The following is a 13,603-nucleotide window of genomic DNA, read 5'->3' as shown; positions in this document are numbered from 1 at the left end:
ATCCCAAGTCTCTTTAACTCTCTCAGAAAAGCATAGCTCATAATCTATAGAACACGGGTGTCAAATTCCAGTCCTGGAGAGCATCAGTGACTGCAGGATTTCATTCTAACCATCTTCTTAATTAGTGAGCAGTTTTTGCTGCTAATTAGCTTCTTTTGCCTTAGTTTTAATTAACCTGAATCAGGCCCCTTTTTCCTTAATTAGCAGCCAAACAATAATGAGACACGAAACAACCTGCCACATGACCAGCTCACCTGTACCCATCACACAATATCTGAAAGTGGTCTCAGTAATTTGATCTCTCAGGTCACCAAAACATTTTGACAGTGTTCTTAGAAAAAAGCAGAAATTCAACAGTGTTGGAAGTGTCTGCTGTGGCAGAAAGAGAGCAGCAACAAGCCACAGAATTACATAACTGGTTTAATTAATAGCAAGATTCAGTTTCTCATTAAGAAGCTGGTTGGAGTGAAATTGGTTGGAGTTTGAAATCCCAGTTTAGCTGGTCATCTGTTGGCTTGTTTCACATCTCATTTCTGTTTGGCTGTCATTTAATGAAAAAAGGAATACATTCAGGGGACTGAATCCTTAAAAACAGGGCTATTAAAATGAAGTTAATTGGCAGTGAAAACTGGTCACTGATTAGGAAAAGGGTTAAAAGGAAAACCTACATTCACTGCGGCCCTCCAGGCCCGGAGTTTGACACCCCTTTATAGAACCTACTTTGTAATGGCTCCATCATCTGTAACATTTGAATAAAGTCTGATGACCCTCCAATTCACTCTTGTTTGTTTTGTAACTGTAAATACTTTTCTGTCCAACAAAGTCTCTACTTTCGGTTCCTGTCTATGCTTACAAAGTGTTTTATTTTCTGTTCTTGGTGTCAGCTCTTTCCCTTGGCTCTCAATCCGACATTACTTTCTTTACTAATACTGTTTCAATTTCATTGCACTCATGAGTTTCTCAATTTTATATAATTTCTCTGTAAAACTTCTAATGACACCTCATACTATTAACTATACACTTTAAAATGAAGATAATATAAGAATAGATTGTTACCTTGCACTCTTATAGGTGAATAAAATGTACTGTACCATTTATAATTCCTTATACACTGTTAAGGAATGACTCAGGGAACTGCTTTCCATCATTTCTGTAGATCACACTGGTAGGAATCATGAAATTCAGCCAATGGCAGACAACCTGATAGCAAAAAACAAATGTCTGGTTAGCTAGTGTTCTTGTTAGGATGAATAGCAAGGACAAATAATTATATGTGTGTTCAACATTTCAAATAATTACTGTCATGCTTTTCTTTTTAATAGGAATGTGCTGGAGAACCTCTTTTCTCTTTATTCTGTGCGATCAAACAGCAAATGGAGAAGGGGCCCATTGACTCCATCACTGGCGAGGCTCGCTATTCACTCAGTGAAGACAAGCTCATCAGACAGCAAATAGATTACAAGACACTGGTAAGTTCAGAAGGTTCAGGAAGCAACAAGACATATCACTGGATAATTTCATGGATCACAAACAACCAAGCATGGCTCTTAAATGATTTAATGTGATTTGCTTTTTTTTAAAAAATGAAAAACCAAGCCTTTAACGAGGTATAGGCTTTAATCATTTTTCATAAAAAGATGATGTTTCCTTTCTTTTATTGTTTTTAACTCTATTGCTGCATCTTACCATGCTTTGCAGAAATATTTTTTTAAAAATTGAAAGCACTGTTATGACTTTTAATATGAAAAACAAGTCAAGTGCTGGTTGCTGTTTTGTGCTCTGCGGATTAAATAAAGGATTCCACCTTCTTGTAACACACACTAGGATATATTTGTCAGGAAATGAATGAATCTATTAACAGAGAGAAAATATATAGTAAGTTAAGGTTCAAACCATTAAGTCCAACCATTCACTTTATGAAGTAAACTGGGCAGCATCATGCTCAGTTGTGAATATGTTGCCCATTTATTACATGGCACACTCAAGCACACTCCCCCCTTTAAAGTCACATTCACTATAGTCTGCATATCTTCCCTTGGGAATTAGACTCACCAGGAAGAATTCACATGAACGTGAGATAAACCGGGAAACCCAATATGATCCTTGACTGAGCTGGAAATCAAACCCTGTGGCTGTTAAGTACAATTATGCCACCCTTTCTTTCTCATTCCTTCCAAATTTGTTTACAGTAAAACTTTCCTTCGTTTTTTTTTTACTGGAAGAATATTCAACTCATATACAGTGGGTACGGAAAGTATTCAGACCCCCTTCAATTTTTCACTCTTTGTCATATTGCAGCCATTTGCTAAAATCATTTAAATAAATTTTTTCCCTCATTAATGTACACACAGCACCCCATATTGACAGACAAAAAAAAGAATTTTTGAAATTGTTGCAGATTTATTACAAAAGAAAAACTGAAATATCACATGGTCCTAAGTATTCAGACCCTTTGCTCAGTATTTAGTAGAAGCTCCCTTTTGAGCTAATACAGCCATGAGTCTTCTTGGGAAAGATGCAACAAGTTTTTCACACCTGGATTTGGGGATCCTCTGCCATTCCTCCTTGCAGATCCTCTCCAGTTCTGTCAGGTTGGATGGTTAACGTTGGTGGACAGCCATTTTTAGGTCTCTCCAGAGATGCTCAATTGGGTTTAAGTCAGGGCTCTGGCTGGGCCATTCAAGAACAGTCACAGAGTTGTTGTGAAGCCACTCCTTCGTTATTTCAGCTGTGTGCTTAGGGTCATTGTCTTGTTGGAAGGTAAACCTTCGGCCCAGTCTGAGGTCCTTAGCACTCTGGAGAAGGTTTTTGTCCAGGATATCCCTGTACTTGGCCGCATTCATCTTTCCCTCGATTGCAACCAGTCGTCCTGTCCCTGCAGCTGAAAAACACCCCCACAGCATGATGCTGCCACCGCCATGCTTCACTGTGGGGACTGTATTTCCGTACCCACTGTATGTATTTCTCTTCAAATTTCACCTTGTTGCCCTCAAGTGCCAGCTTTGTAATTTAGCTGGAAAAGACAGACATATTTTCCTGAATCAATGCCTTTGAGGATTCTAAAAACTTACACTGTATCTCATTCCTGTTTACTTCTCCAAATGGATTTTTCTTTTTTCATAGTTTTGTAAATCAAGTCAAGTTGTTATTCATTTGATCAGGCCTGAAAACACACACAAGCAGCATATAGATACATTCTGAAATATGCTCCCTTCTGAAAGTAGGATTTGTTGAACCTCAGCAATATCAAACTGATATCCAACCATTATCTACTTATTTCAAATGTCATGAAATTCCTTTTGTGCAACTAGAACTCAGTTGTCTTATAAATTAGTACTCTATTATTTCATCCTAAGTTGTTTTACCCTAACCTCATTAAGAACCATCAGATTCCTGAAAAGTCTGCAAAAATTGCAAGAAATGTGTTATATATGAGTTTTGTAGTTTATTTGAAATGCATTATATCCATAAATATGTATAGAATGCAAAGTCATGTGCTACCAGTCATGTGCTATATATGAATAAATGGAAATGAAAAAAATTGATTTATAAATCAACCTTCTTCCAAGAGTACCTAAATTGAAATCAAATAATGTATTCCTATGGGATATATTTGCTCCCAAGCTATCACAGCTTTCTGCCATTTTAATTGAAAATGTGCCAAACATTTCTTGTTGCTAAATGACTGAAGAGTAATACATTGCAAACAGCTGAGTCTTATTTATGATCTGTCCAATAACATATTGCTAAAGCTTTACATTTACAATTATACAGTATACACCGAGTACTGTAAAGTCTTCATAAATAGCATGTAGGGTAATAGCAAAATATACAGGAAATACTGTGACCAGTACATTCCAGTTCCAAAAATATCATAGCAATGTAAACTGAAGAGAGAGATTTTGCAAAGTAGGCTTTCTGTGAATAACAAGGCAAAAAAATCTACATAATAAATAAAAAAAGAAATATTAATATGAATTTAATGTAAAATATACCAAATTGAAAAGATAAAAGAAAAGTTAATACACTCCTGTTTCACAGTTAGAGCCACTTTATATATTAAAGCTAAGATCAAGTTAAGATTTTTCTTATACACAGATTATTGAAACAAACTATACACTACTTAAGGTCAGTTAGCTGTATTTGTTATGAAATTTTCTGTGGTAGTTTATATAAAACTAGCTGGAAATCCTAACTTAATGTTTGTCTATTTGGCTTGCAAATGTGCCACGCTAAGGTGGCATCTTATGTACAGTATGTATCCTTTGTGTTAGCAGCTGGTCCAATTACTTTGTGTCAGCCTACATGTTAATTGGGTGCGTAAAAACAAATCACTTTATGCTTTCAAAGAATGTACTGCCATATTAATTAGAAACATGTTAAAAATCCCATGAAAGCATTGTATGTTAGGAGAAATATTGCTCAGTTCAAACTTCTTTGCATACAGATAAAACTTAACGTTAAATCCATGCTGCAATGCCTTATTGTATGGACTTCCAAATTAAAGCTTAAAAAATGCTTGGCATGTTGAAAGTTTTACTACTGGTGCTCTGATTTATAGCAATTCTAAGAAAACACTTAGCACTGCACATAAATGTCTAGTGACTACTTAAAGCAGTATTAAACTGTTCTGCACTCTTTTATACCTTTGAGCGTCTCTGCTTCTGGGTTCCCTGCCACCGACTTGTGAAGCTGGTTCTTTCCTTGTTATTCCAAAGACTACTGTGAGAGATGAAGTTTTGGATCAAGTGTGCAGAGAATGGAATCATTTAGAATAATTACTTTCAATCTCTCAAATTAAACTTGTTCAAATAAAAATCTAGATCTGATTTTCTTATTGTGAGGCTCAAGCAAATACAATCTAAAGAGTTTACCTAATTAACAAAAGCTTGAGAAGATAAAAAATGAAATGTTTATAGAAAATAATGAGGGTTGCCTTTTAATTTCAGCTACTTGAAATGCTAAAGAAAGCTAAATGCATTAATGCTCTTGAAAGAACTGATTCAAGTTTGCCTTATTTCTCTTACAGACAGGAAGCAACTTCTTTGGCAAATAGGATATGGCAAAGGAAACTAGACCTCTTTATTCTAGCACACAACTGAAAATCAACACTAATTTTTCATGTCATATTACATATTGAATTGATGATAAATTAAATGGGCTCATATTAATTAGAAGATGAATGCATGCTATTTTGCAAAACTTCTTTATTTCAGTCATCATAAAGTGCAGTCTTCTGTTTTTTAGCTGCCAACATTGACTCTCATTTCTTTTCAATAATCTTATTAGACTGTGCAAATGCTTTCCACCTCTCCATTGCTTCAGATTAAAAATGACTCAAGATAAATTCACAAATCAAACATAAATTGATTTTAGCAGAAGTGTTCCTTCTTGTTTGTGACTTGTTCATGTTTGCAAACCTTCCACAATTCACATTAAAATGTTTTAGTATCTCCCCCAGTGATTTGTTTCTTGTCTTTTCTAGATTTTAGTCCTGTTTTCTTGGTATGGTAGGTAAACATGTCGAGGACTTTGTGTATTTATATAGCACTTTAGGAATGTTGCTTTATTTTGACAAACAATAATATGCAAATATATATGAATTTAACAGTGCTTTCACTGTTTTCTCTGCCTCTGTGTCACAGTTATTTATTTCCATTGCCTGTTTAAATCTAAAGCTAGACTTGTATCTTGTCTCCTTAGGTTTTAAATTGCATTAACCCTGATAATGAGAAAAGCCCTGAGATTCCAGTTAAAGTGCTAAACTGTGACACCATAACCCAAGTAAAGGAGAAAATCCTTGATGCAGTCTACAAGAATGTACCATATTCACATCGACCGAAAGCAGCTGACATGGATTTAGGTAAGTCATTTTGAAAATAATCGTTTGTATTTTTTTCTTTTTACTTCACAGATTAGATGCTACAGTATATTATTAAACCATGCTTATTTTAAATGACTAATGATAATGTCAAGTTTGCAACAGCCACAAGTGCTCTTGTGAGTGGGATGCCACCTAACAGCCAGCTTTTATTGTCTCTACAGCCCTGAAACTATTCACTTGGTTTATAATTTGAAGGATGAGCTAAGCAGAGTCTAAGAAATATGCTAATGCATTTTTTACTTTAGGAATGTAAATAGATAAACATGCCAATGTGTTATTTAATAATATTCAAAAGTATTTTTGTTTGGGCTGATGATTTTTTCTGAAAACTCATTTTGTCTATAATACATTTAAAACAGTTAAGGCTATATTTTGAATAAAACAAACATGACAATGAAATATTTTTGCTTTTTGGAAAGGATTTATGCATTTTTATAAATGCCACTCTGTTCTCCAGAGTTCAAATTTAACATCAGTCCTGATTGCAAGAGCAGATAAGAATAATAGAATTTTACCAGCTTGTGTCTTTTATTTTAATTTGTTAGTGAAATGTCTTGGATGTCACATGAGATAAGAAGGGATGCAGGGGGAAGCAACGCTTCAGGTTAAATTGTCTGGTATTGTTCTATATTTTCAATTCAGTCAGGATCAGGTTAAACTTGGTTCCAATGCTAATATTAATTTTTGTTATCTGAACTCCCTTATTCCAAATATTAGTCTTAAGTGTTTGCAGCCTGTTCTAGAAACAGATGGGATATTTCTGCTTACATCCAAACTCACATATACTAACACCATTTAGAGTCACCAAATAACCTAACATGCATCTGTTTGGGATGTGGGAGAAAAGCCCACACAGACAGTATAATGAAAAGAGATAAGTGACTGAGAACCCCGTTAATAAAAGTTAGAATATTAAGTTTTTATTTTGAAATATGGTGAGAAAACTAAAAAGTAACAGCTCAATATGTGTATGTAAACCTTCGTGTACATAGCACCCCATGAGAGCTACCCAGATGTGCCGTGGAAGTAATTGTGTAGCACACCTGGGTCTGAACCTGAGAGAGATAAGCTCTGCAAGTGGTCAAGACGTGTCTGAGGAGGGCAGGACTACCTGGAGAAGCTGGCATAAAAGCGGCTCCGTGATTGCTATGTTGCAGATGTGTCTTCAGGCTGCTAGAGTCCAACTGCCTGGGTGTCTGGCTGCCAGTGACTCTCTCAGGGACAGTGGATAGTGGGCATACAAGTTGCCTCTGAGGCAGAGGGACAAAACACCTGGGAGATGCCAGCAAATTGGTCACTAAGTGTTGTGTCTGCAAACAATGATCTCAGAGTTGCTTTTTTACTGGCTTCTCTGGTAGTCCCACTCCTTCGGACAGTTGAGCCACCAATATGAGATATAATGTATTTGTGGCTAGGAAAACAGTGGTGTGCCATGGGATGTTTTTGGTTACATAAAGTGTGCCACCAAATAAAAAAAGGATGGGAAACATCACCTTAGTGTTTTGGCATCCCATACAGGGTAGGATCCATTTCTAGACTAGTGTTGTGTTTCCTGTAATGAAAAAAGAGCATTTCTAATGAGTGAATTTACAAATGGAATTATACATTATTTACCTGAAACATTACATTACAGAGGAACAATTCACTTTTTATGCTGAAAGACAGCATTATATTATTCAGTAAAGGATGCCAATGTTGGTTTAGTATTATAAAATTCAACAAACTAATGAAAGTGCAATGAAAGACAAATTCAGGAAGCTAACATGTATCAAAAACAAACACATACTTTTCATAATACTAAAAAAGATACTTTGCAATATACTGTAAACTGGTATATCGTATTCCATTAGTCTTATGGCCAATACAGTTATGGTGGTGGTGCTGCACAGTATGGTGGGGGCTGAGTGAGAGAGAGAGAGATAGAGAGAGAGACAGCTCAGCTGACGTCAACAGGAAGTGCACCACCTTGCAGTGCTTACAGGCCATTAGCTCATGCTTCTGAGGACATTTGTAATGTAGACGTCATGGGTTTGTGGCTGACCACCAGTAGTCATCACAATGCAAAATGTGCAGCCTGGGATAGAAAGTGGCGTCATTTCACGATAATATATCTACAGTAGTAGCTAACAACCACTAATCATGCAGTGAACTTTATCATGTAAACCATAGTTCTATTGTTGTACATAAATGTTGCTGAGAGACAGAACCAGAGATGTTGTGCTACTGCTCGTCCCTTGCTCTACATTTACAGTAAATTTCTCCTTATGAAGTTACACCATTAATGTGTTTTTATCGCCGATAATTTTAATAGCTTGCAAACTGTTTAAAACATTTTACATGATTAATATTTATATTATTTAGCATTATTAATATTTATGTGATTGTGGATTGCCCTAAGCATATTATGATTGCAAAAATGCATAAATGTATTTCATTTATGTATGTCTGTTGATTAAAAATGACTTAGGTGGTGTTTTTGTTATAAGGCTTATCTTATAAGGTTACTTCATCATCTGCACATTTTTTTTTACAATTACTTTTTGAAATATACCCTTGTGATGACAAATGTATAATTTTAACATTCATCTACAAAACTATACACTGTAAACAGGGTGATGAATTTGTTAAATTCACCTATCTAATACTGATTTATTCATCCCTTTGTACTCAGAGCAACCTGAATGGGTTAGATCCTGAGTGCAACAAACAGTTAAAAGTGTAGCTCAGCATACATTTCAATTCCTATGTATCAAAGATTATTTCTACTCTATGTATCTTCCTCCATTATCATTTTACAAATTCTCAGTTGGATTTGGGTGTGAAGGCTGTGGAGTGCTATTCTTTAATCTGATTCCCGGTCATGTTTCAGGACTTCCTGAGCTTTGTATTATTGTGTAAATATCCTGTATAAAAGGCTAATCACAGATTAGAACATGCATACATACACCTTATCGGTTGGTAATTGGAGCGCTACGAGATATCTGAATATTACAGAGTCCCAGTCTGTGCCGTGGTATCTTTAAATTGTCACCATCATCACAACTGATCAAGACCTGAAATGTATCACACTAGGACACAACTCCGCTTTTTTCTGGAAGTAGTAAAACTCAAGTGGGTAACTGTCTGACATGCGTCAATCATGACATGACATGAAAAGTTGTGTATTCCCATATGTTTTATTCAGCTTCATTGTTATGTTCAGTTTTTAGTTGCTTACTGTCTCTACAGATATTCCACATATGTCATGTCAGCATCTTTATCATCCACAGGATCAATCTTGGCTAGATATTTTTTCTGAAGCTCTTTATCTCCACATTGGTGACACTGGTGAACAGGAAAACCTGAAGAATTTTTGTTCCTGTCAAGTGCTCACTACCATATTGTGATATAAGTCACTTTAGTTTTGCCCATGTTATCTCTTAATTGCACACATATATTATTTTTGCACTTTTCTACTTGCTTTATATAGCATAGTCAATACATTTTACACTGTCACACACATAGCAGTCTGTTGAGCAGCTTCCTTCCCACTCCCTATTTTGCCTATCCCTCATATCTTAATTGTGATAAAACCACTGAAATAAATATTGTGGAAAGCCATCATATCCTCCAGTAGTCAATGACATGTCCTCTTGGGAAGGCCAAGAACACATCTACATTGAAAGAAAAATAGTAGTGTTATATATAAATTCTTTATATAAAATAAATAAATATACTATAGATGAAGACTTTATATAAAATAAATAAATATACTATAGATGAAGATATGGGCGGCACGGTGGCACAATGGTAGCGCTGCTGCCTCGCAGGAAGGAGGCCTGGGTTCGCTTCCCAGGTCCTCCCTGCGTGGAGTTTGCATGTTCTTCCCGTATCTGCGTGGGTTTCCTACGGGTGCTCCGGTTTCCTCCCACAGTCCAAAGACATGCAGGTTAGGTGCATTGGCAATCCTGATACTTCCCACAATTGCACTTGGTGTGTGAGTGTGTGTGCCCTGCGGTGGAGTGGCGCCCTGCCTGGGATTTGTTCCTGCCTTGCACCCTGTGTTGGCTGGGATTGGCTCCAGCAGACCATGACCCCATGACCCTGTGTTAGGATATAGTGGGTTGGACAATGACTGACTGACTGAAGATATGGATATACATAGAGAGCTAAAGCAAGATAAATACATCTCCATTTTAGTTCAGAAATCTAATAATTGTTAAGACAAATGATCTTTCTTAGGGGATTGTTTACTGCATTACGTTATTTCTCATTACAACATCTCTGGAGTATTTCTTGTTTACAGAGAATCTTTTGGAAATTAAGGGATTTTTTAAATTTGTTATGTACAGTATATTAAGACAGTGATAAACCTACAAGCAGTGATCCAAGCACTGGTCCAATTTGGTTGAAAACCTCAGCATATTCAAAATCTAAAATCTGAGTAAGCTTTGGGTTCCTAGAATTATTTATTAATTTATTCTAAAACAATACATATGCAGACGTAGAAACTAATTAGGTTGTATCTTTAAAATGTGCTAGTATTTTGATATCTAGTTTAATTAATATCTTAATAATGATTAAAACACTTGTGAAAGGTATACACAAAAATAACTGAATATATTTCATATTGTAAGCAAATGTACTAAATGTTAAAAAATTTGAAAGCCCATCAAATTTGAGGTGTTTGTAATGAGAAGTCAAGCAAAATGACACCTTTTATTGGCTAACTAAAAAGATTACAATATGCAAGCTTTTGAGGCAACTCAGGCCCCTTCTTCAGGCAAGATGTAAAGTTTGTAAGAAATGTGATTGATTTAATGAGACAGAAATACATAAATATATGAATATTAAAATGTGTGCCTCAATTTTAGTGTTTACAGTGTAAATACTCAAGATTGCAATAGACATTTGTCATTTTTTACCCTCTGATAGGGGTCCATAAAGGTCAAAAATCAAAAGTAATATTATATTCATAATCACTAACCTTGAAACAGTCTAAAATTATACACCACATGCTTACAGTATGTTTGAAATTTGTGATTTTTAACCTTCAGGGAGTGGCTCTTAAAGAGCTTGGACCACTGGTAAAGAATCAAACATCAAACATATTATCATATTCATGATCAGCAACTCAAAATACCATAAAAAGACACTCCAAATGCCTATATTACAAATCCCTATTTGTTCAAAGTTTTGTGTAACTTTGACCCCCCATATCCCATTAAATGGTGAATGCTTGGGATAAGTCCTTCTGATCATTTTTGGTTTACTCTTTATCATTAGGGTGTAATGTTAGAGAGCCAAAAATAGGGGCGAAACCAATAAAAGCTTAACTTCTTGTAGTACTAGTGCTCCACAAGGGACAGTTCTCGCACCATTTCTTTTTAACTTGTACACTACAGATTTTAGCTACAGCACAAAGTTCTGCCATCTGCAGAAATTCTCTGATCACTCTGCAATTGTTGGAAGTATCAGGCATGGTGACAAAATGGAATATAAGAGAGTAGTGAAGAGTTTTGTTGACTGGTGTGAGCTGAATCAGCTTCAGGTCAACGAGCAAAACTAAAAAATTGGTGGTGAACTTAAGAAGAACATGATCTCCAGTTACTCCCCTGTCTATTAGGGTTGTGAAAGTGCAGATCATTCAGGACTATAAGTATATGAACAGTAAGTTACACTGGACTAAGAACTCACTGTCCATATACAGTGGAACCTCGGTTTGCGAGTAACTTGGTTTACGAGTGTTTTGCAAGACGAGCTAAAATTTTTAATAAACGAGCGAGATCTGGCAATACGAGTAGTATGTATACGCTTTGTCTGCTGAGCATCATGTGATCACAACTGAGCTGATGGTTCTTCTCTCTCTCTCGCTGCGGGATTGTGGGCAATCGTCTCCTATTCTCCGTCTGAGTCGGTGTGCATCACTCATATAGTCAACATCCGTACGAGCGTATACTGTTTACTACAGCATTGTGACTCTGTGTGTGTGTGCGTGTGTGTGCGTGTGTGTGCGCTGTGACGTGCGAGTCCCCGTCTTGTACCCCAAAACACAAAGCTGAGTCTCAGTACTTTAGCAACACCAGCTTTATTTAGCTTGAAACAGCAACAGCGCGGTTATTTATTGTAGTGGGATCTGCCACTCTCCTATACACAGACACAGCAGTCAGGCAGGGTCGTGGCCAAGCAGTACTGTGCCCTGCACATTTATAATGTTCCTTGTATCACCCATCGACGGCAGGAGCTTATAGCATGTCTGTGATCTTTTCGGATTCGCTTTTACTACGAACTGCTACAGTGCTGGGACCTGCGATTGCTTTGGGACGCTCTTCCGCGTGTTGTCCCGTTGGGTGGAATCCCACAAGAGTTTAGAAACTCACTCACACCAAACATGATTCTTTTCAAAGATAAAGTGCAGGTTAATTTGTTTTATGTATTTTTACTTTATATTTTGTATTAATCATTTTTATATGAATAGTTTTGGGTTGTGGAATGAATCATCTGAGTTTCCATTATTTCTTATGAGGAAATTCACTTTGATATACGAGTGCTTTGGACTGCAAGCATGTTTCCGGAACGAATTATGCTCGCAAACCAAGGTTCCACTGTATAAGAAGTGCCAAAGTAGGCTGTATTTCTTACGCAGACTCAGATCCTTTAGGGTCTGTAGTACTATGTTGCGGATGTTCTATGAGTGCATGGTTGCCAGTCCCTTTTTTCATTGTGGCATTCTGGTGTGGGTGGTATAAAGGTGGCATACATTAAGAGGCTTAACAAACTGATTAAGAAGGCTGGTTATGTGGTAGGAAAGAAACTGGACTGCTTGGAAACTGTGGCAGATCGAAGAATGTTGTCGACACTTCAGTCTATTATTGAAAATGCTAATCACCCACATCATAATGTTGTGGTTGGACAGAGGAATGTTTTTAGCAGTAGACTGACTAGCATACGTCCTCCCCACAGCCATCAGACTCTATAACACCTCTTCCAGTCACTGATTCACACAATAAGCTGTTCCCTCTGTCCTTAATGAATCTCCCAGAACAATTTTTCAACTACGCAGATGTGCAATAACTCGTCGTTTACTTCTCATGTGAATAACTTTTTTAGTCCTTAGAATGTGCAATACTTCACTTATACTGTATGTGTAATATTATTATGTGAAATACAGCTCAGCGTGCTATTACTGTTTAGTAAACTATGGTTTTTCTGATATTTATATTCTATTTTACTTTATATGCTTATTTTTTATATTTGTTTTTTGCATTACTTGTGCCTCTGTACAGTTGTAACATAAGTAATTTCCATTGGGATTAAGTTTTTTGATTAGACATGAGTTGAACGGTACATCATATGTGGGGGTTTTCTTGTCAGGAGGCATCCAACAAAAATAAATAAAAACTGAAAAAATTTTAAAGAATTGCTTCATAAGTCTTACAAACACAAAACCAATGACTTTATCTTTTTGAATTAAAAAAAAAAATCAAAATTCAAAGGATTCTAGGTTTTAAAACTAGAAATATACTCCAAACGCACCAGCATTGTATAAACTGAATGCTTCAAAAATCTAGAAAAGGAAAATAATTGTACTTTACTATATATTGAATACACAAATATATAAATAATTAACTGCTTGTGATTACAACACTTTCCAGAAGTGTTTAACATATTTAAACCTCTAAATCATCAGCAAATGCAAAAAGATTAAAAGGTTATTTCTGAGGTGCTGTTTACATTGCA

General features: G+C 36.1%; 1 protein-coding gene across 2 annotated transcripts in view; it reads left to right on the top strand.

Moving 5' to 3' along the window:
• The window catches only part of plxna4 (plexin A4), a 1,034,568-nt gene that overhangs the window by 722,978 nt on the left and 297,987 nt on the right, over positions 1 to 13,603 (top strand). The window contains exons 24-25 of one of the 2 annotated variants that reach the window (XM_028814360.2): positions 1,323 to 1,469; positions 5,704 to 5,863. The exons of the other annotated variant lie outside the window; for it this stretch is intronic. Of the exons in view, the coding sequence (XP_028670193.2) occupies positions 1,323 to 1,469; positions 5,704 to 5,863 (307 nt within the window). The remainder of the gene's footprint in view (positions 1 to 1,322; positions 1,470 to 5,703; positions 5,864 to 13,603) is intronic. 2 annotated transcript variants of the gene reach the window in all.

Source organism: Erpetoichthys calabaricus, chromosome 1, assembly GCF_900747795.2.
Source record: "Erpetoichthys calabaricus chromosome 1, fErpCal1.3, whole genome shotgun sequence".
Classification (NCBI taxonomy): domain Eukaryota; kingdom Metazoa; phylum Chordata; class Cladistia; order Polypteriformes; family Polypteridae; genus Erpetoichthys; species Erpetoichthys calabaricus.
This window is presented reverse-complemented; position numbering and strand designations above follow the sequence as displayed.